The sequence below is a fragment of the Eleginops maclovinus genome, chromosome 17 (genome assembly GCF_036324505.1).
Source record: "Eleginops maclovinus isolate JMC-PN-2008 ecotype Puerto Natales chromosome 17, JC_Emac_rtc_rv5, whole genome shotgun sequence".
NCBI classification, from domain to species: Eukaryota; Metazoa; Chordata; class Actinopteri; order Perciformes; family Eleginopidae; genus Eleginops; species Eleginops maclovinus.
In genome coordinates, this window is record NC_086365.1 from 15087113 (window position 1) to 15114979 (window position 27867).

A 27867-nucleotide genomic window follows, 5' to 3' on the forward strand; every position below is an offset into this window, starting at 1 on the left:
GGTAATTTAAACCAAAAAACACCACACACAATTACTGTACGTTTATTAATCCCCGTGGGGAAATTCAACCGTTTATGCAGCAACAGATAGAGATCAGAAAAAACAGAACAGATTCACACAAAGATATGAAATTAAAATATAAAATATAAAAATACAGATAACGGTTTAAAACAAAAATATACACATGTATGTGTGCAGAAAGAGAGTGCAGTCAAAGTTAGTGTGTAATATCCTGTATTTTACTATAAGATGGTGGGAAGAAGTGCTCTGATTATTTATTTCAGTAAAAGTGGAAATACTATAGTCTATAAAACTAAATCACAAGTGATGGTCCTGCATATTAGCATTAAAAAATACTTCAAACACCAAATGATGGCCATTTTAAGCACCAGATTGTTTAAAGTGTCAGTGCAAACATTTATGGGGCATTTTTGCTTTAGTAGCCTATTTCATTTAACATTCAGTTTTTAGCTCACCTTATTCTAGTTTACATGCATATAGTTTACTTCCTTCATTTAGTAGCACACTGGTCCCTTGCAACATAATCTTGCACAATTATTTTCTATTTTATTTCTTTTTGTACCAGTTTTATTGTTTTAAGACATATGTATGTTGCATTGTTGGAACCTGAGACTTAAGATTCTCACACACTATGTTTGTTATAAACAGTGGTGTAAAGTAACTACATTTACTCAAGTACCATACTTAAGTTAAGTACTTTATTTTTTCCTACTTCTTTTCTATACCTGATCGTATTTAAGAATTGCTTCTGTTTCAAAATGTAAGGAGAAGGTGTCCCAACTATTAAAGAATAGACTAAATGCTATATAAAATTAGTCACGTGTTGAGTTGCATTGAATTATAATCACAACACCAGTTATTCTGTCTCCCTATAGGGCAGAGTGCGTGAATATATTTCAATTGTTGAATCAAGAGCCAAGAATCTCCAATATAATATATATTCACGATATGAAATCATTATGAAAGAACCTTCTCTAAGTAATAAGACTGTTAAAAAGTAGTGTTTACATGACACGATATTCTTCAAAACATTGATAACCTGTAGAATATGTGTATTATGATTAAACCCTTGCTAATAAATAATGATGAATTCAATATTTGCTTTTTACTGTTTTATTTAATTTGATTAACTTGTAATATTTTCCCCTCTCACATCTTTACCTTTTCTACTTTGTTCAAGAAAAAAAACATGTACATCAAACATTACACACATTTAATTGACATCAGGGGTAGGTTACATGGAAATAGTAAAAGACATAAAGAAAATAGTGATGAAAAACAAAAGGTAAACATATTTATCAAATATACGTTTGGTTTTAATTGCCTTCTTATTTCTATATTTTTAATAGTTTTGTCTTATTGTTGTAATTTGAAGTAAAGATTAGCTAAACTTGACTTGAAACACCTTCACCTTCACCTTCTTCTTATCAATTTGAACATTCCCAACATTAAAATTAGTTCTGAAAAAAACAACAACCCCAATATTTGTATAAAATCCAGCTTTCTACTTACTTTTTTTCAGGAATTAAGGTGTTTAGAAATGTGTTAAAGTGTTGTTTGTTTTAATTTACTATTTTCATGTAATTTAGTAAATTAATAATTAACTTTCCACTAACTTTACTTCTTTCCTGGTTCCTCTCTCCACCTCTTCTCGTCGCCTTCTCTTTCCCACAATGCATTGCGTTCACTCGTTGGATCATGGACCAAAGCGGTAAGCAAAATACCGAGCAGGGCGTTAGCGAAACTTCATTTGTTCTATATATTCCCCACCACGCAGTTGTACTTTATGTTGCATTGGCTCCTCTAATGGCAATGTATCATACTTTCTTCAGACTAGTTTGCTACGACATCCCTGTATCGTGCAGAGAAGCGTTATAAAGCTAGCGTGCTACCAGGCTAATGTTAGCTACACACTGGCTAACATTTCAACTGCTGTGATCCCCAAAAGTTAACGTGAAGTGCTTAATTAATCGTTAAGGCTTACCGCACTGTTGCAACTGATTTTACGCAATTACTACCTTGAGTTGAATGGCAAGCATTGTATTTCCACATGTTTAGGAGGCGTAACCGATAGATGCGACTGACTTGGGGCGCGAATGCTACATCACTAACGTTAGCATGATGCTAAGTGATGAAGCCATGAGCTGAAATTACTTCGTGAGAGTCAAAGGTTTTATTGTAATATGCAGAGTAGCTACAGTGTAGATATGGCAATGGAAATCTTAAGTCCCAGTCTCCTTCAACAATGCTACATGAATATATAAGACATACAACAATAGAAATAGGGCAAAAGGAAACAGAACTGAAAATAAATAGTGAAAGAATGTTTCGAGAGACCAATGTGAAAGTAATGCAGGAGAAGTGACCTATATACTATATATTGAAATGTACTCAATGTTAAATGGACTAAGATGAGCTGAAAACGAATGTAAAATTGTATAATATACAGGAATGTGCTATGCAACAGATGGATGCTTAACGTTGTGAAGGCACTTCTCAGAGCTCAGGAGTTTAGCAGTCATGTATGGCCTGTTGGATAAAACTGTCACTAGTCTGGTGAACTTTTGTGGTCTTTATTTATTACATGTGCTGGAATGTTTTAGTCCTTCCTCTTAGTTGTTTAGCTTATGGTCCTCAAGACATACGGCTAGGCCTTAATGCACGAATTGAGGTTTCATCCGTCTCATTCGTCTGTCCGGTTGGCAGAAGTTGGAGGATAGATAGATATATACTTTATTTATCGTAAGTTAGGAAGTTGTTTTGTCATAGCAGCATTTTTGACAGTCATTTGAAAGAATTACAACATTAAGAGGCTAATAAATACATATTCACAGTAGAAAAAACATATAGTCAGACGAGTATTTCAGAATACACACTATAAAATATGCAGAATAAATTAGACTACTCTCTAACATACCCATCTACTAAAGGGACACACATATAAACATACAGTACTATGTACAAAAGTGAAAGTACAAATATATTATGTGAAAACTAAGTCATCGGTCATTTAAATCATTGTCTTCTTACAGACCGTGCCAGACAATTAAAAAACGTACTTTAAAAACAAATATTTTTGGGAGAAATCATAACAAAAGTACGGAACTCTTGATGTTAGCATGTCCTTTGAGTCCATGTTGTAACATTTGGTAAGTTATTTATAGAATCATGTCTCTATAACACACATTTTGACACTGTTTTTGTGTACTTCCTTTCCCCATGACAGACAATGATCTTCAAGGAAGTGATGGTTCTGGGTGTTTGGGTGGCCCAGATGTTCGCAGACGAATCCCCATCAAACTGATATCCAAGCAGCCCTTAAGGAGCAAACCTCAGCCCCGCGCCGGGAGACCCAGCAGCAGACCTCCCAAAATAGAGGCTGTAGAAGACGGTAAGCAGAGCTATGGTGGCACTACGAGTGTGTTAGTTAGTTGTGGCGATGGTCAAACATGTGACCTCTTTGCCAAAGCATTCTTGACTCAGTAAGGCAATGTTGTTTCCCTGTAACCCTTAAAGCTTATCATGTCAAAGCATCTTGGTTATAAAATTGAAAGACCCTTGGTCACTTCTTGGAGACATTTGAATTAGACATGTGGGCTCTGAGTATGAATTGCTCTGTTTTTCATGGACTGCATCATCATTTCTTTGTCTCTTTCTTTCACAGAAAACTTTGGCTTCAAGAAGGATGAGAGATTTGATTGTGGAGCTAAAGCTGGAGATGTCTTTGCAAATCAGAGAAGATTCCCCCAGGCACTGTTTTGGGACTTTAAGGTAATCACTTATGGGGAGTGATACAAAGCAACAGCTAGTTTAGACTGATACGTTGTTGTGATGTCAGACCAATAAATGCTTCCTAATTTGTTGCTGGTATGACAAATGAAATGAAATAAGAGTGAATTTGAATCCTTCTTACCTGATTCTTCCCCCATTTTAGTTGCATTTGATTGGAGAAAAGGATGACGTTCCAGTTCACTTTTGTGATAAATGTGGACTTCCTATCCAGCTATACGGACGGATGGTATGTCATATTTTTTACCTGACCTTCTCAGTAGGCAGTCACTGAAAAATGTTGATGTCTAACTCTTGTCCTCTCACTCCTCAGATCCCCTGCAAACACGTCTTCTGTTACGACTGTGCTCTGCTTCATGAGAAGAAAGGAGAGAAGATGTGTCCAGGGTGAGACCATTTTCTTTATCTGAAAGCTGTTGTATTATTGTTTGTGTGGCAAAGATAGCATTTAGTTTTCTTCAGAACAATCTATTGATCCATGAAAGATAATAATCTGAAAACTCTCCCCCCCAGCCTCACCATGTTCAGCTGCACAGACCCGGTGCAGCGCATCGAGCAGTGCCAGCGCGGCTCCCTCTACATGTGCAGCGTCGTGTCGGGATGCAAGCGCACCTACCTGTCCCAGCGCGACCTGCAGGCCCACGTCAACCACCGCCACATGAGGGTCCCTAAGTCCTCCTCCGGTCGCCAGGAGCCTGTGCACCTGCCCCCCCCTGCATCCGAGGTCCTTGAACGCTTCAGAGTCCCTCCTCCTCATTTACCCAAGAACCACGTCCACCTGCCCAACCCGCTGCAGCATGGCAGCCACGACCCTTACAGCCAACCGCCGCCGCCGACTTCTCACGAAGCCCCGCCCCCGAACGCTATTGGGCCCGAGACATTCCGTATCGCCACGGTGACGACACGTAAACACAGCAATCTCATCACGGTCCCGATTCAAGATGACTCTTCCTCGCGGGATGCCGGGCCAGGCCCTGTGCAGCCACCCCCCCACCATCACCCAGGGGACTATCCCGGTCAGCCACCTGTAGGGCCCCACTCCCACCACATGATGGCGCCCCCGCAGCAGCACTTTGGTCCCCCGCCTCCCCCACCGCCTCCCATCAACCACCCCATGCAGCATCCTCCCCAAGCATCCGGGACGCCTCACATGGTGTACAACCAGGCCCCTCCTCCCCCCATGTCCTCGGCTCCCCCGCCAATCACACCTCCACCGGGGCACATCATGGGTCAGATGCCCCCCTATATGAACCACCCGCCCCCGGGGCCCCCACCACCGCATAGCGGCCCCCCCTGTCAACGCCCCACCGCCTCATCACTACAACCCCAACTCCATGCAACAATTCCCCGAGGACCAGGGCACACTCAGTCCCCCGTTTACCCAGCCTGGAGGCCTCAGTCCTGGGATGTGGCCGGCTCCCAGAGGGCCCCCACCTCCACGAATGCAGGGTCCTCCTCCCCAGGGCCAAATGCCCGGACCCCACCACCCAGATCAGGGTCGCTACCGGCCTTACTATCAGTAAAACGGCCGACTGACCAGGCTGCTTCAAACCACCCGTCTGATAATGTGATCGTAGACCTCAGGGTTGCAGCATACGCTGAGAAAACTGAACCGTTGACTTCCATTACATGTATAATGTCAACAAATTACACATGTATGAGATGTTAAAAGCAATAACATTAAGTTGGTGTTTCTAACCCAATATAATAATGTGGAATATGTTGACTTGATACATTTAATGGAAGTCGATGGTTCAGATTTTTCCAATAGGACTTTCATTTTGACATTCGCCCTGTTAAATCTGTTACTGCTGCACATGTTTGTTGATAGACTTGAAGGAGAGCAGCAATGTCCTTTTTTCTTTTTTAAATAGCATAAGGTAAATATTTCTGTATATATGTCAGCTGATTTCATGCATCGTGTTAATTGAACAATGCTTACTGTGTCTCAATAAATTTTTAACAGCAGATGAAAATCTCCTGCTTGATGACGGATGAAGCTGCACCAGCTTGTTTGTTTGCTTTGAAAGTTATTGACAAGAATAATCAGCATTCTAACATTTAAATCCTTCCGTTCTATCTTGGACATACTGTGTTTAACAATGGAAACATTTCAAAGCTGCAGTAAGTCATGGATCAAATGACAACCTTCAAACGTCAGCATTTCACACAATATTAGTTTTATTATGTTGTGATGAGCGAAACACATTTTATATTACAGTTTATCTTCTATATTCGGGGGTCATTTGGAAAGGAAGTTCCTGGAGACAGTTCTTCTAGAGTTTGGTGTCTTTTATCTGAAAAAAAAGAGGTAATGATTGAATTCAGTAGGGAAATAAATCTGATTAATCAACACATTAAATGCACAAAAGAGTAGTTCTTCTTCCTCGTTATTCCATTCATATTCCCATTCAAATGAAACCAACGAGGTTTACAAATAAAACAAAAGTGTGTTTTCTGTCCACACGTCCCTGAAACTCAACCAAAAGGATTATTGTTGCACTTGTCTTTTGCTTTGAGCTCAAATGGGAAACTTGACACATAATTGTTTCCTTTAGGTACACTCGTTTAGATATTGAGTTTAAAGAAGTGGGTTTATAGCTTCCTCTATCACTTTTATTTGACATAATGCATGTATCATCACATTTCCATCCTGCTTGTGGGTGTTTTTAGAAAAATAGAGAGCATTTTGTTGAGTTATTTCACAATGGTTAGTTACGAGCCCTCTGCTGGACATTGTCGACACTTTCATTGTGATTTGATATTAATATTACGTTTAAAAACAATGCAAATATAAAGGAACAGTAAGGCTATTGCATGCATTTAAATTCATATTACATGATGACATACTTCACTATAATTTGATAAAACTCCAAATATATTTTCCTCACCACCCGGCCGGGTTTGTCGTCCTTGTGCTTTTCAAGAACGTGCAGCATGGCGTCATGAAGCGTGGGGAAAAACATGGAGGTCAGAATCTCCTCGTCGAAGAACAGACAGCTGTGCAGTTTCTCCAGGATGTACGCTGTGTCGGCACATGGGAGGCAGGTTACAGGAGAAGTATTACTGTGGGATGTCGAGCTTTTTAGGAAGCGTGTGAAACTCACCATCACAGGAGACAATGTAAACGTCCACATCCAAACGGACAAATTCCTTCAGTGCCTGTGGAGGACACAGCTCGTTAGTGCATGGGAAATATTCACACATTTATAATTAGTGAGCTACAAATATAAGTACGTTGGCTCTATTTTATTGTGTACTTTGTCTCATCTGCTTTAATGCTTTTTCATTCATGATATGTCATTGCTTTATAGAATTCAACATATTTCTATTGAATATAGTCTATTCTTGTCTGCAGCCGATGAAGCAATATCTAGAAAAATAAATAATAATTGGAATAAACCATTTGGTTTGTTCACAGATCATAGATCATACATGTGTTATTTAATGTAAACAGTGCCATTGCTTTATAGTATTTAACATATTTTTACTGAATCTTGACTGTTTCTTACAAGGACAAATCTGCAGCAGAAGAAGAAATGTTACATTTATTCGGAATAAGCTAAATAATTTCTGCCTATAGATATCCAAAATCCAAATACAGTGACACGTTGTTTACACACGTATTGAAATACTTTCTTTATTCGAGTTTATTCATAATAGTATTTGATAATATTTGTTAATATGTACATCTAATTTAATCTAACCAGTGTCTTCTCTCCGCTGCTACTGATGCTTGTATTACTGCTTCTTTTACATAGAGAGAACTGTGGTTATAACCTGAGTATGGCGACAAGAAACACATTCTGTTTCTGTTGGTGCTCCTTCAAAATAAAAGCTTTTCGATTGTGATCCAGGCTTTTATTTTGAAGGAAATCAAAACATGAGTTAGAACTTATTTCCAGTCAACTTTTTCTTGAGGGTAGTTGATGTATACTGAATGAAGTAGTCATAAAAAGAAGAGACGACTTCCTGTTCAAGACTTTCTCAGCCTTATGATGACTTAAAGAGTTCAGCATTCGATGCCTCGGTACCGTTTTGAGTCCCTTCATGGCGGAAATGTCCAGAAACGAGACAGCAGAAAAGTCCAGGATCAGGCTGTGGAGGTCCACTCTGGGAACGCTGATGTTAGCGGGAAGCTCTGCGTTCCAGTTCACCCGCATGGGAAGGTCATCGAGGTCCGAGGGTCGATCCGACTCTTCCACATTCATGCAGGATAAATCCCTCACGCCTTTCTGTTGGGAAGATTAAGGGAAAGTGAAGCTGTTTGAAAGAAGAAGCTCAGAATCGTGTCCTTGATTCCTCACCTCTGCTATGTCGCCATCCTGTTTCCGCTGCAGTTTAGTGATTTTCCTGAGAGCCTTGTTCCTCTTTCTCAACACCCTCAGAGGGTTAAACCCAACCTGGAACATGTGGAAGTCATGATTTCCTTTTTAAAATACACACAAGTGAAGTGTAGTATGGAGAAGTGTGTGTTGTACGTACAGCTTCCACCAACTTGTCCCTGAAGAACTCGATATTAGCGAAGAAGATAGGCGAGGGGATCCGGAAGATCTTTACTCCATTTGGTTCGAATAGCTGAGAGGAGATGCATCGTAATACAAGAAGCGATTCAGAACAATAACAAGTGTTTATTGGGTTGCATTTACTCACATTCAGGTAATCTTTGCGGTCTTTGTACAGGTTGGTTCCCGGGATGTTAGCCAGGACGGAGCAGCGAGGGCTGGGAAAACACGGAGCGGACCGCCGTGATACAAATACATCACATTATTACGCATCTTATTTTGTTAAATTCATACGATCATTACAGGAGCTCAGCCTGTTAGATTTTAAGTTTTCAAATCCCCTCTGTGTTATTTACAATTGAGCCCTGAAGACGACAGTGAGCAGCTCCACCCCCAAGCCGACCGCCAGACCGATATCCAGACCCAGCAGGATGGCACCCAGACAGGTCCCGATCCAAACCACCTGCAGACATCACCTGAGCTTTAATGACGAGGAAATAAGGTCAGTAAAAACTACGAGACTTTTCAAACACTTACACACTCCGGTATGTCCCTCCTCCACAAGTACGGGATTTCTCTGAACTGCATCAGCATGCCCTTCAGGTTGACGATGACCAAGGCACCCAGGACCGACTGCCAAACATTAGAGAGGACATAGTATGCTCACTTTAGGGGTATATCAGTCTGTAGTGTCTCTACTTTAAAGAGTCCTCTCCTGCTGATGTTCAGGTGTATATCAGTATGTAGTGTCTCTACTTTAAAGAGTCCTCTCCTGCTGATGTTCAGGTGTGTATCAGTATGTAGAGTCTCTACTTTAAAGAGTCCTCTCCTGCTGATGTTCAGGTGTATATCAGTATGTAGCGTCTCTACTTTAAAGAGTCCTCTCCTGCTGATGTTCAGGTGTATATCAGTATGTAGTGTCTCTACTTTAAAGAGTCCTCTCCTGCTGATGTTCAGGTGTATATCAGTATGTAGTGTCTCTACTTTAAAGAGTCCTCTCCTGCTGATGTTCAGGTGTATATCAGTATGTAGCGTCTCTACTTTAAAGAGTCCTCTCCTGCTGATGTTCAGGTGTATATCAGTATGTAGTGTCTCTACTTTAAAGAGTCCTCTCCTGCTGATGTTCAGGTGTATATCAGTATGTAGCGTCTCTACTTTAAAGAGTCCTCTCCTGCTGATGTTCAGGTGTATATCAGTATGTAGCGTCTCTACTTTAAAGAGTCCTCTCCTGCTGATGTTCAGGTGTATATCAGTATGTAGCGTCTCTACTTTAAAGAGTCCTCTCCTGCTGATGTTCAGGTGTATATCAGTATGTAGTGTCTCTACTTTAAAGAGTCCTCTCCTGCTGATGTTCAGGTGTATATCAGTATGTAGCGTCTCTACTTTAAAGAGTCCTCTCCTGCTGATGTTCAGGTGTATATCAGTATGTAGCGTCTCTACTTTAAAGAGTCCTCTCCTGCTGATGTTCAGGTGTATATCAGTATGTAGTGTCTCTACTTTAAAGAGTCCTCTCCTGCTGATGTTCAGGTGTATATCAGTATGTAGAGTCTCTCCTGGGACATGTCTCCATGCTTTAATGTCCAAAAAGCTCTTTATTTTTCTCATACTGCCGGCTCTGTTGTGATTGGTCAACATGATAGAGATGTCCCGCCCCCTTTGTCTAATATGTACAATGTGTCGGAGCACTAGCCAATAGAAGCGTGAGTGTTACATAGTGATGTCATCGAAGGAGTCCAATGGAGGCGTGACCGAAAAGAGGCCTCTTTTTTTTAGATAAAGTACAATAGCAGCTGAGCTTACTTCCTGATATTAATCAATTGATTTCTACATGAAAGCTCTTAATTTACACGTTTAAAAACCTTTAACTTCCTTGGTTTTCCTGAGGTTATTTTTCTAAAAATGTCAAAGTAAGGAAACTCTCTGTTAATATATAATAGTAGATCATTAAATAATTAATTTAAAGTCACAAAAAACATTGTTTGATGAATAAAAAATGTCAATATCTCTGAAGAACATTTGTTATTTCAAGATAACGACAAGAATGACATCAAATGAACGTGTTATCACGGTTAAACAGGGCTAGTAACATCTTTAAATGGTGGTAGTTGAGGTTTTCAATAATGTCAGAAGCGTTTATGGTATTCCTCACCCTGGGAAGAGGCTCCAGCAGGAAGCCGAGCGCCACGGTGACAATCATCGCCATCATGGCCGAGATCAGCCCTGCAATCTGCATTGGTAAAAGAGAAAAAGTTAATCTTTCATTTTATCGTGCCTATGAAGAATTACAAGGTCTATAAAGCAGATTGTAGATACCTCTTCTCGGAGACCAAAAATGCTACTGTAGTTAGGTAGTAAAACTTTTGTGAGGGTAGTTGACTCACCTGTGTTTTGCCTCCTGAGCTTTCCTGCACAGCCGTCCTGGAGAGAGCGGTGCTGGCTGCAAACGACTTGAAGCTCGCACCAAACATGTTGCTAACCCCGAATGCAATGAGCTCCTGGGATCAAAGGAACCATAAAGAGTTCATTTACCTGAAAATAAAGGAACCCGTTCTCTTTGACCAGGAAACCACACATCAACCTTGTGATAAAATCAATATTCAACTTTATGTCTTTATATCCATCCGAGTATGAGTAACAAATTAAGAGCCAGGATGTGCCACTAACTCACCTGGTTCCCATCGATGGTGTAGTCATGTTTGATGGAGTACACTTTGGCCACAGAGAAGGCGACAGCAAAGCCCACGATGGCGACGGGAAAAGCTTCCACTGCGCTCTCCTGAAACACCTCCAGATTGGGCGCAATGGGAGACTCATACCTGGAGAAAAAACTGTATTTTATCGTGCATTCAAAGCATGTTTAATACTGTTTACATTCAATTTTAAACTTTAAATCAGGTAAATAATTCAATATTTCACAAACTATTAAAGAAAAGTCCCTAAAATGATTTAGATTTGTGTAGCAGAAGCTCATTTTTCTGACATTTATCACCTCATGACCTCTTAAACGTATGCATGGTCGCATCAGCATTAGAAATCTATGTATTTTAGTATATTATTCAGTTTTCTACGCTTGCTTTGTATATTTGGAGCACATTTTGCGGATTCAAATCTTCAAATCCAGTAATTAGTATTTTAAAATTAGGTTGATTAGCTTGATTTTGACCTATAATCCTGTGATGACGTGTAAAACTTACCCACTAACCATTTTGCCAACAACTTCAACATCGAATCTCGTCTCAAAGTTGAAGCCATAGGAAACACCACACGCTATGACCGTCTGTGAGAGCAAAGACAACGGAGAGAGACAGACTACTCTTAAATCCCAGCTTCCTTGAACACATCAATAATGTAAACGGGAAGTGTAGTTTGATAAGACAGTGAGCAGGCTTCCCTCACCATGATGACCTCTATGGGAATGGGAACTGGCAGCCTGGCTTTGTAGAGGTCGTTCAGCTCCTTCACGATGAACACCATCAACATGATCAGGATTGACATCACCAGGTCGCAGATGTTGGTGGAGGTGATCTGGACGAAGACCTTCTCCAGGGTCTGTGCAAAAGCAGACACTGAGTCGCAAATACACAAAATATAATCCATTCATTCAAATTAAAACTGCACAGTATTGGGTTTTCTTTTCAGCTTTCACAATAAAACCATTATCATTATTTACTTTGGCTCCAGTACTGCTTTACAATCAACTGATGAATTGTCCTGAAAGCCTTTGCATGATATAACCACAGCTGTGTCAACAAGTAAGACAGAGAGAAAGACATATTATGAAGCTTAGCAATCTGAAAAATGTAGCTGATAGTATATTTTCACGATTCTTTGCCATAGAAATGAGTTTTCTTTCACTCAGAACACTGAGTTTGTGCAGGTTTTATAGTTGCTCTTTTCTCTCTACTTTGTTTTCCTCCTGTCTGAATGATAAAGACAGTAGCAGTTGTCTATATCTGCTAGTTTGAAAAACAAAAAAAGCCTTGATAATAACACATCCTGGACTTACATATATGAGAGAGAGTGGACCGTTGATGCCTGGGACGGTTAACCCCAACACAAATTTGAGCTGGGACACCAGGATGTGGACGGCAGCGGCTGTGGTGAAGCCGGACACCAGCGTGTCGGACAGGTACCTGACGATGAAGCCCACCTGCAGGACACCCATGGCAAGCTGGGGGCAAGAACAAGGGAAGAACAAGATTTATTTAGAAAAAATGGTGTCAAGATGGTATCTGAGTTTTTTCTGTTTTATTTTGAAATGTCGCAACCTGTTTGTGTTTTATTTTGAAAAGTGTCCACCCTCCGTGTTATGTCTGCTTTTACTTCCTGTCTCTGTTTGATTACCTGATTCTGTTCACCTGGTGTCTTTCGTGCCTCCCCAGCTGTGTGCATGTATGTTGGATTCTACCTGCTCTGCTCGACCATGACAAAGGGTGTGGAATGAATACAGATCTACCTGGAAAATCCCCATGAGAAAGGTCACCGAGGAGGCCACCAGGACCCTCTGCTGGTCCTGGGTCAGGCCCTCAAAGCCAGTGATGTTGGCAGGTGGTCCGACCTCTGGGACGAGGCGGGTCACCACCGCTCCCACCATCAGGCTCAGGACTGGGAAGGAGCCTGCAGGAAGGTGTGTGTTGAGGTAAGGACACACACTGATATCACACCCAGTCTTATCAAGAAGATAAGGCCTCTTTAAGTGATGTGTCTCATTCCTAAAACCTGTTATTACTTAAGGACACTTAAATACCACTAAGTAATACACTTTAAGGACACTTAAATACCTCTTTCCAAGATTTTTTCAGCTTTAGAGCAAATGTATGCAGGAGTATTATAGCATGACTTACCTACAGAAATATGCCTCGAAGTACCGAGGAAGAAGTATGTTAGCATGGGGAAGAAAGCTGTGAAGAGGCCGTAGCTGGGAGGCAGTGAAGCCAGCAGAGAGAAGGCCAGACCTGGTTAACAGCAAAAAACAAACACAGATCGAAGATTTAAATCATAATAATTGTCAAAAATCTCTGGAAAAAAACCGTAATGACACAAGAAGCATGTTTTTCTGCTCCTAAAATGCGCCAATTTTCAGAAAATGGTTGCTAAGTTACCAAAAGAAGCTAATTTGGTTGCTAAGCTAACCAATACTTCTGTAGATAAAATGTGTTTCAGACATTAACCCCCCCCCAAAAAAAACAAATTAGCCATGTAAGGACTTCTTGTTGTTACCTACTGTAGCTTAATGCTTCGTCAACAAGCTCACACATTATTTTAACAGATATTCACCAATGCCATATCTTTCGTTAGCTAGCGTGCTAATTAGCATAACACACAGGGTACTGCCGAGGCTCATACATTTAGTAACCATTTGTTCATTTCTAATTAAAATGTTGACCTAAAGGAACAATAAGGAAGTAACCAACCCTTCTACAAATCATTCTCCTGGAGAATAGGATTGTCCACATTAAAAAAATACAACAAAAAGGTTGTTAGGACAATTTGGCAACCGATCAACATGGTTAGAAAACGGCCTTAAAGATAAAGACTTCACAGTTTATGGTGAGCTTCCTTTTGCTGCTGCCACTCCTTCACTTCACTGTTTGGGATCAGAAAGTGTTATCTTAAGCACATTTTAGTTGCAGCCAAACTTGACTAAAACAATGTCTAAGATAAGTAATATTGACATTTAAGAGAAGGAAATAAACTGCACCAATTATCGACATATTTATACCTACAAATCACCTTAATATGCTGTTTTTCATCCAGTTTTGAGGCAATATTCTGTGACAAAGCCACTAGATATAAGCCACTGCATATATAAAGTGCTTTACATGGGTTAAAAACAGGTCGTTCAGGCAGCAGAACATGAGGTTAACCCCCATAAACTATACAAGGTTACAATAATATCAACAATAATCAAAATGGACAAAACAAAGTAATGGATGTAAAGTCAAATTGAGGAATGCCATTATTCATTTTTATCCTGCTTTATATTTTGTTCATATTTTCTGCACATTTTTTGTCCCAAATGTATATTCTTTTACTTTCTTTTCAAATGCTATTTTATTTTATTGTAATTACATTGCTTGTTTTTATGCTGCTAACCCTCACCCTATTTCTATTCATCCATTATTCATTTTAAACAAATGCCCTGTTTTTCATCCAGCAATTAACATTTCTAAGTTAATATTCTGGGACGATGCCACTCCAGTACATGGTGGTCAGTGGATGCATATGACAACGTTTTTCTAATGGGAGCCCAGTCTCTCCCCGTCCTGCTCGTCCTCACCTTGCATGATGGCCACCATTCCAGTGCTGATCCCAGAGACCACATCTCCCAGCAGCCACTCTCTCACTCTGTAGATCCTCATCCAGCCAATGATGGGCAGGAGAGACAGTACTGCATTCTTGGCTCGTTTTGAGTCACATCTGGATTCAACACAAAAGACAAAGCAGTTTTTTCTTTAATCAAAAACCCTTTATTTATTATTAGATTTATTCCAAACAACAAAAACATGTATTTTGTTGTTTGTTTTTTTTAGCCCATGATGGAAAGAAGGTCTTACTTAACCCATAAACAGATGGTCTGTCAATAACCGCTGCTTACAACCAATACTAGTCTATAGATAAGATATGATAAACTTTATTGCTCCTCAACTGGGAAATGTTTTCATTGCAGCAGCGTGTTAAAAACAAGGCATTGCACATCATTTGGTATCTCAAAATAGAAAATAAAACAGAACTAAAAAGTAAAATGTATGCAAGTTGACCTTGGAAGATAACAATCTGTAGACTATCAGACAAATAAAACACTATGAAAGGTCAAATTACAGCTAACACAGTTTGAAAGTAGGTTATTATTTTACAATACAAACCAAAAAACCCAATCAAAAGTCAACACAACAATCGAAACAGGTCACCTGACATCTACTCAGCCCTTTATATCATTTGGTAACAAACACCAAGATTCTTTAAAGTGCAAACTGGTGCTTAAAGTCATCATATATCATAGTCTGACATCTACTTTGCAGAACATATCAAAGTAATGAAGTCAAATCTCTGAATAACCGCGGTTCACTTACGACAGATAAGCTTTAAAATGATCCCAGGTGGTTTTCCGCAGCCTGTAGACTTTTTGATGCTCTTCTCTGAAGCTGTCCTCAGAGTACACGGGTCTGGACACCTCGTATTGTTTCCTCAAAGTCACCATCCTCACATGTCTGACAGACCCCGGTATAATGTGAGAGGTTCTGGAGGAAGACCTTCATAAGAACCTTTGCCCGCTGCCTCCCTTGTTGTTTTATCTTATCTGTAATCTGAGATCAATTTCATCTCTACGTCGGTTTTGTCTTCTCTGTTCAATCATTAAGCAGGTTTATGATTCATTGTCAATTCATTTTTTTCACACCTTTGCTTCAGCCACTTTCATAAGGAACTTGTGCACAAGGTATTCCCACATGTTGACTTTGGGAGAGCAGTTTTAAATGAAGCAGGAGGATATACTCAATTCCTGCTTCATATCAGTATGTAGTGCCTCTCCTGGGACATGTCTCCATGCTTTAATGTTCAAAAAGCTCTTTATTTTTCTCATACTGCCTGTGCTGCAGCTCCTATTTTCACCCTCTGTCTGAAACCAGAGCCCAGCCTGCTCTGATTGGTTCGCTGGCCGGCTCTGTTGTGATCGGTCAACTGGTTTAGTGATGTTCCGCCCCTTTAGTCTATCACGTACAATGTGTTGGAGCGTGACCTAAGAGAAGCGCGAGTGTTACTTAGATGTCACTCTGTGTAGAGAAAACTCCCTCTAGAGGGAACTGATATCCTTTGCTGACCATTTACATGCACTAAGACCTATATAACACACTACAGGAAAGGGAAACCCTCCTCAAAAAGCACGATACTGCCTCTTTAAGTGTGTTTCTTTTGAGGAACTTAATTCAATCCATAATCAGTATGAAGTAAAATACACTGCCCGGCCCAAAAACAGGTCCCCAGCCTGTGGGGGCAGTGCTATGGTCTGGGGTTGCTGCAGTTGGTCTGGTCTAGGTTCAGCTACGTGCCCAAAGAATGAGGTCAGCTGACTCCCTGAATATACTGAAGGACAGGTTATTCCATCCATGAGTTTCTTCTCCCTGATGGCACGGGCATGTTCCAAGAGGACAATGCCAGGATCCAACGGGCTCAAATTGTGAAGGAGTGGTTCAGGGAGCATGAGACATCATGTTCACACATGGATTGGCCCCCACAGAGTCCAGACCTGAACCTGATTGAGAGTCTTTGGGATGTGCTGGAGAAGACTTTGATCAGTGGTCCGAATCTCTCGTCATCAATACGAGATCAAAGAAAATTAATGCAAGACAGACATAAATGTTGTGACGTTGCAGAAGCTCGTGGAAACGATGCGACAGCGAGTGCGTGCCGTAATCAAAGCTAAAGGCGGTCCAACGAATATTAGAGTGTGACCTTTTTTTTGGCCAGGCAGTGTATAAAGAGACATTTGAGGTTATCTAAAGTAAAAAAAGAAATCCATGAGAGTAAAGAACTCGGTGGCGGTTCTTGGATAAATGTATTTTATTCTATAGCTATATACCAGTGGTGGAAAAAGTACTCGGATCCTCTACTTAAGTAAAAGTATAGAAATATTTTCAGCTAAATGTACCAAAAATAAAAGTACTAATTGACGAAATGACTCTTGTATCGTTAGAGGATATCCTAATGTTGTTCTTATCTTTTATATTTGAGTTTATTTATATTGTAATTCGTCATTTTAGAGCACATTTAGTTTAGTACTGGGTTAAATAGTCGGAAAAGTACATCGTATAAATACAACATGTTATTTATGTAACCAGTATCAAATGGATGTAGTGGAGTAGAAGTAGCAGAAAATGGAAATACTCAAGTACCTGAATAGTTATACAGTATTCCACCACTGCTATATACTGCATCTGTATCTTCTAACAGCATCAGAGTGGAAATGTGGCTCATTTCTGTCGTACAAAACACACACACAGAAACATTGAACGTCATCATTTCGAGTGTTCAAATATTTATTTCAGTCACTTCATTCACTCTTGTTCACATTGCTTTGCTCCCAGTCAGTTCATTATCATTATCAAGAAAATACTATAAAACATGTCAAATATATTGCACCTACATTTTCTACAAATTCACTATATATATATACAGTATAAAAAACATCAATACCAGCAAATTAGTTTTGCCACATTTACAGTAAACACCGTATATGTAAACTCAGATCATCGAAGGTACAAAGACAGCATCTCGTCAGGGTATTGTTCAGCGTGATTTGTAAAACATTTACTCTTTGGTCCTTTATTTGGTGTCAAGAAATCATCGTCTTCTCATTCAGGAGTTAGAACTTGGTTTCTGGATCTGGAGCCTGAGGGTGGAGAAGGAGCTGGGTGTTACTCTGGAGGAGGATTAGCCATCACAGCTTAGCATCATATTTATACACTCGTGTCGCTGACCCAACCCTCTGGATCCCCCTAGTCTGTACTCTTTGTAGTCCCAGAGGGTGTTTAGTATTACACCCCCCTTGTAAAAGTGTCATATGAAAGGCGATATATAAATGGAAGTTATTATTATTATTATACATTTTCAGAGTCCAAGAATATTTTGCAATTGTTCCTGAAATTCCTGAACTCGGAGTGAAAACAATACCCAATATCTTCTGCGAGTTTTCCCATTTTCAAATCGGATATTCCAGGAAACCCAGATCTATATGACTTTACCGACAAGTTGTTATTATTAATTCAACCTGCAATATAAGCTTAGAGTTCACTGTGTGCCTCAATCAGGATTGGTAGGGGTTATACTTGACCAGTAACCTAACCAGTAACCTAATCTGAGTATCAAAATGTAACTGTAACATAACCTGATTTCTTTCTCTTGATTATGGATTACCTCAATATCAAATGTAATCCAGATAAGTAAAAGAGGAAATATCAATACTTATTTAAGACAAGAGGACAATGCACAGAAGAAGAAGGTATCTGGTTGACTTCGGTTGCGTAGTTGTCTTTAAATAAAAAGGCCATGTCTTGCTCTGTCTAATCGAGGCTGGACTCGGGTGCATTGAGTAGTTTAACAATTCAAATGAAACCAATGTCAAGGTTACAAACAAAAATACGTACATGTCTATCTCTGCTCCTCAAACTGCCTCCAGGGTGATGGATCGTGACCGTTGTTATTATCTGCAGAGCAACGTAAAGAGGTCAGTGTATTCTGTACGCCCAGCACTTTGTTTTTACCTGATTAAAATGTGTCTTCTTCACCTTGTTGTATTCAGATTTCTTTTCCGTGGACCCTGGATGTTTCTCGAGGATGTGCAGCATGGCGTCATGCAGGGTCAGAAGAACATCGACGGCTTAACCTCGTCGTCAAAGAAGCAGCAGTCGTGCAGCTTCTGCAGGATGTAGGCTGCAGGACAGAGAGAGGATATTCATAACACCAAGGATTGTATCCGTCATGCATGTTAGCTAATGTCTTTTTTAAAAGCTACTAGCTCCTCCAAGAAATGTACCTTAAATCAATCGTTTCCAGTTAAAATTGTTTGCATTAATTGCAATTTGACACCAGAAATGACCACATAAGGAATACAGATGTATATGTTGAACTCCATTGCTGGGCAGTATCAAAAAAACATAAGAAATTTGGTGTAGAAAAGATTTCGGATCACAAATTTGTGTGACATTTCGTAAGGAACCGATAAAGTGACGGGTGCAGTAACAACATTTTTAGGATTCATTAGAAATTCATGAACAAACTGCACACATTTAAAAAAAGAAAGTGTAAGTGTCTGCTAGAAGTGCAATACTGCCATTTAATACTTACGATCACAAGCCACAATGTAGATCTCAACTTCAACCCGAATCAGCTCTTTCAGCGCCTGTGAAGAAGGTCAAGAGGGTTTCCTTTTTAAACGTCTTCAAAAGAGAAAATATTCTGCGCATATTCAGGTTCATCTTAGTATGTAGTGAGTCTACTGCTTTAATGTTCAGAAAGCTCTATATGTTTCTCATACTGCCTGTGCTGCTGCACCTCTTTTCCCCCTCTGTCTGAAACCAGAGCCCAGTCTGCTCCGATTGGTTAGCTGACCGGCTCTGTTAGAGATGTCCCGCCCCTCTAGCCTATCACGTACAATGTGTTGGAGCGCTAGCCAATAGAGTGTTGCATAGTGATGTCTCTCACCGTTTTGAGTCCCTTCAGGGCGGAGATGTCCAGGAAGGAGACGGCAGCAAAGTCCAGGATCAGGCTGTGCAGATCCACTCTGGGAACCATGATGTTTGCGGGAAGATCGGCGTTCCAGTCGATCCGGGCAGGAAGGTCTTTGAAGTCAGTCGGCAGGTCCAACTCCTCCATGTTGCTCTCATCCTCCGACTCCTTGATAGGTCTACAGGAGGCGTTGATGAAGCCTTTCTGTGAGGGTAAGACACTGTTTATGCATTGTGTCTTTGGTAGCCACCTGTCAATCATGAGGAAGCCCCGCCCTAAAGCATACCCTGATGAATCGTTAGATTTTACTCCATATAGGACCATAAAAAATCATCATGGTGTGTTAAGACTTGAGATAGAGACCATTAACCCCCTGTCTTATTTTCTCATAGACTTCTACACAATTGCACTTCAACCAAAAGTCGCCCCCTGCTGGATATATGAAAAGATGCAGGTTTTAAGCCCATTACTGTGTAATAAAATGTATAAAGTCACTGCTAAATCTGAACAGATTTCAAACAAAAGGGAGGGAGAGCGGTGATGGTGTGAAAAAGGATGTACTGACTCATCTGGGATTGTGAAAGTGTGTTTGTTGTTGTCACTGAAGCCATTACTTACTGAGGTCCACTGAAGGTCTCCCTTCTTAAGAAGCTTCCGGATCATCCTCACTGCCTTGTTTCTCTTTCTCAACACTCTCAGCGGGTTGAATCCAACCTGAGGAGACATCAGTGTAAATGAGATGTGAGGTAAAAGCAAAATTTGTTAAGTTTTAGATGCAAATTGTTGATTTCCTGCCCCAAAAAAACAAGAAAATACATCGATGTGTTTTACTTACAGCTTCCACCAGCTTCGTCCTGAAGAAGTCGATGTTGGCAAAAAAGATTGGCGACGGTATCCTGAAGATCTTCACTCCCTCTGGCTCGTATATCTGGAGATATCTGGGATTTTAGCCTTTGCAGACCATTTACATGCACTAAAACCAATATAGGAAATGGAAACCCCACAAAAAGCATAATAGGGCTTCTTAAAAATGTGTTCCTTACATCAACATAGTCCTTTCTGTCTCGGTAGATATCAGTTCCTTTGATGTTTGCCAGCACACTGCAGCGAGGGCTGGAATGAAAATAAAAATAAATGGAAATCCGATCATTTGAGCACTATTGAGCAGACATTCATCAAACAGAGTAAGAGAGCGTCCAGGTACTTACAACTGAGTCCTGATGACGACGCTGATCAGCTCGACCCCGAGGCCTGCAGCCAACCCGAGATCCAGCCCCAGCAAGATGGATGCAATACAGGTAGCTAACCACACCACCTGGATGCACATGATGGGAGGAAACAGAAGAGGGTAGCAAAGGTCAACTTTTTTCTCTGCGTGGTGAAAAATATGACCATTTTAGCTCTTCTTTAATATTTGCACCATTAAATCAACCGTACATAAGGTACTGCTCACCTTCTATCTGGGGATATGGTGCTGTATACATAATGAAGTGTAGTTATCAACTGCTATTGCTAACCATGGCTAACCCCAGGTGACAGCTAAAGCTCGGCCAACAACTTGACTTCCATCTTTTTCCGACTTGTGTCTCTTTTTAAAATATCTTTATGAGTACTTACACAGTCTGGTTTGTCCCTCCTCCACAGGTAAGGGACCTCTCTAACCTGCATCAGCATGCCCTTCAGATTGACGAGGACCACAGCACCAAGCACAGACTAGGAAAAGAGTAGGTCAAAGGTCATATTTCAGCCAGTTTAGACCCCAAAGACTTCTATTGCATGTTGTTGAGATCTGAGGTTCACCTTTGGGAGCGGCTCCAGAAGAAATCCAATGGCCAGTGTAACGATCATGGTGATAATAGCTGACAGTAAACCTGCTATCTGAAAGGGACAGGTATGTTTAACGATAAAGGTGACACACACTCCCTCGGGGCCACATGTGGTAAATACAGTATGCTTCAATGGAGAATCAATGAAACCCCTGCAGAAAAATAGGTTTTCTGGTTTAAATCTGAGTAAGATTATAAAAAGAAGTGACATCTTCTTCATTATTGGTTCCCAGTAACACCAGGATAGACTTGCTCAGGCAAGACTAACTGGCTGCTGATTTGAGCCAGAGTTGCATATTTTGGTGACACTTTTCCCACTTAAATCTCAGCATGAAAGTGTTCCCAAATGTCCCAAAAATATTCTATTTTACACATTATTTTACCTGAGTCTTTCCACCTGTGCTCTCCTGCACGGCGCTCCTGGACAGAGCTGTACTCGCAGCGAACGACTTGAAGGTAGCTCCGAAGATGTTGCTGGCTCCAAAAGCGATCAGCTCCTACAGAAAGACACTTGTACTTGTAGTAGAGTATTTTTAAAGCCAGGATTTGTTCCTCCAACTGATGTCAGCATTATTACACACCTGGTTTCCATCTATGGTGTAGTCGTGTTTCACAGAATAGACCTTTGCCACGGAGAAGGCAACAGCGAAACCCACGATGGCCATTGGGAAAGCTTCCACGGCTGTCTCCTGGAAGATGTGCAAGTTTGGGGCCATCGGAGGCTCGTACCTGAAGACACATATAACATATGCTGCTCATTTTCAGGTGTATATCACTATTTAGTGTCTGGCCGGCTCTGTTGTGATTGGTCAACTGCTCAGAGATGTCCCGCCCCCTTAGTCTATCAAAATTCTACCTCGTATATCATTTGATCGTTGTGGTTATGGGTGATTTAAGTTCATACAACAAAGAGAAGTGTTGCTTTTTAGGTGCAAAATCTCACCCTTGTGGAATAAAGCCGACCACATCAATGCCAAATCTTGTCTTGAAGTCAAACCCGTATGAAACTCCACATGCAATCACCGTCTGGATGAGGAAAAAAGATCGGAATTATCAGACATTTTTATGAACTCCACACAGTGAGCGAGGAGCTTCCTTCAACTGCTTCCTTTCAAGAGCTGTAAATGATGTCATAATGATAAATGATAACTAATAATGGTGTCATTATGACTCAGGGTGCGTCACGTTGCTCACCATGATGACCTCTATGGGGATGGGCACCGGCAGCTTGGATTTGAACCTTTCGTTCAGCTCCTTCACGATGAACACCACCACCATGATCACCAAGGAGATCACCACGTCACACACGTTGGTGGAGGTGATCTGATTGAAAATGATCTCCAGGGTCTGCAAAAAAACAAGTGAGGTCAAACAGATGCATGCTCCCTGACTGTGCTAGGAGAGGGAAAGCTGCTTACATATATGAGAGCGAGTGGGCCGCTGATGCCGGGAACCGTTAACCCCAACACAAACTTGAGCTGGGACACCAGGATGTGCACGGCGGCGGCTGTGGTGAAGCCGGAAACCAGCGTGTCGGACAGGTACATCACAACAAAGCCCACCTGCAGGACACCCATTGCAAGCTGGAAGAAATACAAGGGTTGTGATGTTATATTTATTGGACAAGGACCAATACACCTCTGTTTGCTATCCTGGCTCCAATATAAGCTGCTCATTGATATCAGGACAGGTGAAAGTCTTCGCTCACAAACTGAAAACCCTACTGTTTCCTGCTTCAGCCATTAAATTCAACACCAAAGAAAGGGTTTGGTTTATTTAAAGCAAGTTTATCTGCACTTGCATCTTCATGGTTTATTGGACTTATTGTTAGTTGTTTTAGATAAAAGCGTCAGCTCAAAAGATCTATGCCAGATTGGAGCTAATTACTATATCGATGGGCAGTCATACAAACCTAATAATTAACAAACACTAAACACATTACGTAGTGTCAATCGCACAACACATCAAAGTACAGGTCTATACAATACAGGACAGTAACAATATAATATATCAATTCATTGTAACTGTGTTGACAAAGGTCTTTTATCAATATGCATTTGGGAGAAAGAGTAAAGGTCTGTGCACGTTTTCAGCTAATTCAGAAGCATATTCCAATGCTTTCATGGCTATAAATGCAGATTGTGCAAAGATTTTCAATAGTTAAGAGGTTGTATTTGGACAATATATTGCAATGAAGGGGATCTAATGATGGTGGTATATGTAAGCACACACCTGTACAGATCAGGGTTTGCATAAAATAGTGTCTATTTCTGGAGGAGATTCATGCCCTTATAATCTTCATTTAGGATTATTATGGATTATTTTGTACACAAGACAAGGTAAATTGTACAGGGTTGAACGGGGATAACCTGTAATGTGTTTCACCTGCATGATACCGGCGAGGAAGGTCACAGACGAAGCCACCAGCACCCTCTGCTCGTCTCTCGTCAGGCCTTCGAACCCGGTGATGTTGGTTGGCGGACCCTCGTCTGGAACCAGCCTGGTGACCACCGAGCCGATCATCAGACACAAGACCGGGAACGGACCTACAAGAGACGGAGGGAAGCAGGTTAGCGAGTTGTGGTTTTGTTTTCAAAGCAGCCAAAGGGACAGGGTTTACACTGGCCTTACCCACTGAGATGTGTCGTGAGGTGCCCAGGAAGAAGTAAATGATGACGGGGAAGAAGGCGGAGAAAAGTCCATACCAGGGCGGCAAAGAGGCCAGCAGGCAATACGCCAGACCTGGAACACAGCGACATGCATGTGATGTACACAGTAATAATAATAAAACACATAACAGTGACGTTTTTATGAGTCGACGTTTAGAAAAAATCATAATTTTTAAGAACCAGTCAAAAAATGTTTAAAAGAGACAAAAAGTGTGAATGTTTCAAAGAAGATGATTAGGGCCACATGAAGGAGTTAGAATAATGAGTCAGAAATGATCATTTTTAAAAGTTGACACTGTAGAAATATTTTGAATTTGGAGAAAGAAATCGAATACAATGAAATAAATATAATAAAATATTAAACAACATAAAAAGCATTGTTGTTTTTAAAGATGTTTTGGGGGCTTTTTGCCTTTAATCGGATAGGACAGTGGAGAGTGACAGGAAAGTGGGGGAGAGAGTCGGGGTGGGATCCGGAAAGGACCACGGATCCGGAATCGAACCCGGTCGCCGGAGTGCGGTGCAGGTGCCCCAGTCAGTTGCGCCACGGCCGGGGCCAAAAAGTAATTATATACAAAAATATATATTTTGATACAAAATAATAAATATTACAATTATTTTATATTATAATAATGTTTTTTGAAATAAAGCACGTCTTATTTACAAAGTTGAAATGTGATTAGCATCATTATGGGTTGTACGCATAGATTATATGGTGGAAAGATGTGAAAAAGTAATGAATTTTAATGATTTTATGACATCATTTAAGAATTAGATAACAGATAACCACATTATAAAAAGATATAAAGGAACTGATTCTGAATCCAATTAATACTAAAATATCCTCAATAAATAAACTTTAAAAGTAGCCTCCACTACGACACGGAAAATCCTGAAACTAGAAACCTGTGCTTTGTATATGTATGTTCACCCAGACCTGCTGCTTGAGATAATAACTGAATAACTCAGTCAGTAGAGGAGAGGTTATCATCCTGAGATTAGAAAAGTGTTAATGATGAAACAGAGCCACAAAAGAAGCAGAAGCCAAGAAACAATTTGTAGCATTGTTTTAGGATCACTATTAATTTTAGGAGTTTTTCTAAAAGCAAATCATCATCATCATCATCATCATCATCATCATCCAGCCCCGGGGATAACGTACAGACCCTTCGGGCTAATCAGTCACACGTCTCCCTCCCTGGGAATGTTCAAACACAGGATTTCTTTTCTCTACCGATACTAGCAGTATGTGATTGAAGATGCATTTGTCTCCTCCCTTTGGTCGGGTGATGCGTGGGAACAAGGTTACTGATAACGAAAAGCGTTTCCTCTTCGTTTCACTATCAGATGTCAGAGTGAGTTTGCAGTAAAGCGGCGTCACGAAAATCCTTATTAACTGTTCGCTGGGTCGGTGGAGCTATAATCCCTATCAAGCTTTTCGGGGTTTTCCCTTCCCTGCAGTTTGTTATATAGGATTTAGTGCATGTAAATGGTCTGCAGAGGCTCAAATCCCAAAGTTCTGGAACACAGTGACATCACCACGGAACACTGTGGCTGCGGCTAGCACTCCAACACATTGTACGTGACAGGCTAAGGTGGCGGGACATCTCTAAGCAGGTTGACAAATCACAACGGAGCCGGCCAGCTAACCAATCAGAGCAGACTGGGCTCTGGTTTCAGACAGAGGGTGAAAAGAGGAGCTGCAGCACAGGCAGTATGAGAAACATAAAGAGCTTTCTGAACACTAAAGCATGGAGACATGTCCCAGGAGAGACTCTAAACCATGTAGGAATCCTTAAAGAGATGAAACACTTGCAGTTGTGAATGTGCTTACCTTGCAGGACAGCTACCAGGCCTGTGCTGATGCCGGACACGATGTCACTGAACAGCCACTCTTTGATTTGGTAGATCTTCATCCAGCCGATGATGGGCAACAGAGAGAGGGCGGCATTCTTGGCTCGTTTGGCGTCACATCTGCAATCAGCAGAAACAAATCCAGTTGAAATAAACCCTCACCCTTTACCTGATGAAACATTAAGTATATAAGCATGAAATATCTCATTTCACAGATGGAAACACAAAGTAAAGGCTGGATTTCTGTGAGAGGGAGGCAGGAAAGCAAGACAAAGAATTCGGTGGAACTAAAGCTTCAACTAGTAGAGGAAAGGAGGGTCAAATCCTACAAAGACAAGGTAAATGTGTATTTATTTTAACCAAGAATCAGTCAAGAAAATAATGTACACACTTCACAATAACGGACATTTTTAGAAAGTCTGAAGAACTGTTGAAGCAAAATCCATTCCCTCCTTTTCTACATCCATTTGACCATATTAATGAAGTGAAGCGCTCAACAGGACTTTTACTTGACATGCTTTGTGTCATGAACAGGATTAGACCTTATGCATTGTGCTACAGTTGAATATTTGTATATAAAGGTACCAAAAGTCCTTCTTCACTTTACAAAATCTGCCGTTAATCTGAAGTTTTACTATAATACATTACAGTTTAACTCATTACATAGGAACTTAACCCTCTCTTCTATAAAGGCCGTACCTCAAGGGTTGATTAAGGTCAAGACCCTTACCCAGGAAGCTAAATCCAGATGTGTGTTCTTACGTGAGGTACTGCTTGACGTGGTTCAGCATGGTCTTCTGGTGCCGGTAAACCTTCTCATGGTCCTCGTTGAACGACTCCTCGGAGTAAAGCTGCCTGGCCACCACGTACTGCTGAGCTCCCGGACGCATCGTGTCACCTCTGCTGCCTGCAGGACCGCTGCCTCGTCCCTGTGTGGCTCTGAGATTTCATTTATCACATTGAGTTAGGGGAAGAGAGGGTGCTGTGGTGCCTTTGAACCTCACTCATCAAATAACATTAACGGCAAACAACAAAGGGTCCAGACTTGGCAGAGTCCTGATCTGCACCGTCTGTTTCAGGCTCTATTTGAGATGTAGAAACAGGTACACCTCACAGCCTGTTCCCGCCGAAGTTCTCCCTGACTTTTCCTAAGATTAACGGGAGCATCCTCCCTGGAATTCTGTCTGTTTATAAAGATCCTTTACACACCCAATTGTATTTAAAAAGCAACCTTTTCTTTCATATCCTACCTGAAAATGTCCTAATGTGTCTCAAATCCAGACTCTCCACTTTCTCTTCTTCCTCCTCTTGCTCCTGGAGTTGAAATGGGACCTCAGAAAGCTTTTCCATCAATAAATGCCACCTCGGCCGCTTATCACGACTATAATTATTAACAGCAATTATGAAGTCCCAGTCGCTGCTGGACGCCTGCCTTATCCTTGGTCCATTGTTCGCACTGATATCTGTAACCTGCGACTTTCAGCAGAGGCTTTCTCCCGCCCCCAAAAGAGCATTCGGAAGATATTGTACCGATGGGCAGGATAGGGAGGATGTGGCCAGGACAGACGGGACAGGACAGGGCAGGTCATTGTTATGAAGTGGAAATCAAGTAGCTTTTCAGGAGGGGAAGCACTGCTGAAAGCCGGCTGCTGCAGTGCACTTCAATGGTCAAAAATAGTCGGCTGCAGGAACCTAGATTTGTTTTTGTGAATGCATAAGATGTATTCCAAGATTCATTTATCCAGGGATACTCTATGGTGTCCCCTTAGGCCCTCAACACCTTTAAGGATCTTATTCTTGTCCCATTATTTTTTTTTAAAGCATAGTTTGATATGAATCTTCTGAGGAAAAGCTGCACCAATGATACTGAAGTTGCTTTTTGGAGGGTTCATTTGTGACGTTAGTATATAAAACAAACCAATGTGCATGGACAAAAACAGTTAGGAAGGATCCAAGCGCTTCTTAGTGCACTTCAGTGGT

At 41.0% G+C, this 27867-nt stretch overlaps 3 protein-coding genes and 1 long non-coding RNA gene across 4 annotated transcripts; 2 read left to right on the forward strand and 2 right to left on the reverse strand.

Annotated features, from left to right (window-relative positions):
• The first annotated feature begins 1662 nt into the window (after positions 1-1662).
• On the forward strand, positions 1663-6186 carry LOC134879199 (E3 ubiquitin-protein ligase Hakai-like). The gene is given in 7 exon segments (XM_063905562.1): positions 1663-1732; positions 3248-3412; positions 3686-3792; positions 3956-4039; positions 4124-4197; positions 4324-5098; positions 5100-6186. Coding segments are annotated over 7 exon segments (1452 nt in total). The 5' UTR covers positions 1663-1719; the 3' UTR covers positions 5334-6186.
• On the reverse strand, positions 5970-15608 carry slc26a3.1 (solute carrier family 26 member 3). The gene is made up of 19 exons (XM_063905561.1): positions 15389-15608; positions 14596-14735; positions 13160-13270; positions 12772-12932; positions 12322-12486; positions 11712-11864; positions 11510-11592; positions 10984-11131; positions 10697-10810; positions 10465-10542; positions 8853-8948; positions 8672-8778; positions 8464-8533; positions 8296-8388; positions 8118-8213; positions 7845-8045; positions 6918-6972; positions 6702-6835; positions 5970-6107 (listed from the first exon to the last, which is right to left on the reverse strand). The coding sequence occupies exons 1-19, from the start codon at positions 15514-15516 to the stop codon at positions 6087-6089; spliced, it is 2154 nt and encodes a 717-aa protein (XP_063761631.1). The 5' UTR covers positions 15517-15608; the 3' UTR covers positions 5970-6086.
• Positions 12673-20553, forward strand: LOC134879200 (uncharacterized). Its single transcript, XR_010167806.1, has 4 exons — positions 12673-12954; positions 18613-19750; positions 20238-20284; positions 20376-20553. It is a non-coding gene; the product is annotated as an uncharacterized LOC134879200 (long non-coding RNA).
• Positions 17330-27851, reverse strand: LOC134879197 (chloride anion exchanger-like). The gene is given in 22 exon segments (XM_063905560.1): positions 17330-17703; positions 18458-18517; positions 18599-18675; positions 18678-18743; positions 19158-19212; positions 19515-19742; positions 20157-20252; positions 20374-20466; positions 20582-20651; positions 20747-20853; positions 21156-21251; positions 21339-21416; positions 21748-21861; positions 21946-22093; positions 22308-22390; positions 22559-22711; positions 22783-22947; positions 23750-23910; positions 23996-24106; positions 25868-26007; positions 26650-26826; positions 27138-27851. Coding segments are annotated over 21 exon segments (2256 nt in total). The 5' UTR covers positions 26778-26826; positions 27138-27851; the 3' UTR covers positions 17330-17676.
• Positions 27852-27867: the final 16 nt, after the last annotated feature.

Excerpts from the sequence above, each read along its gene's own strand:
- slc26a3.1 (XM_063905561.1), bottom strand. The coding sequence starts at position 15,516 with ATGGTGACTTTGAGGAAACAATACGAGGTGTCCAGACCCGTGTACTCT. Across the intron at positions 11,593-11,711 it reads TTCCCATAGAGGTCATCATG|ACGGTCATAGCGTGTGGTGT; the intron begins GTGAGGGAAGCC and ends TTGCTCTCACAG. Across the intron at positions 6,973-7,844 it reads CCATGAAGGGACTCAAAACG|GCACTGAAGGAATTTGTCCG; the intron begins GTACCGAGGCAT and ends TGTCCTCCACAG.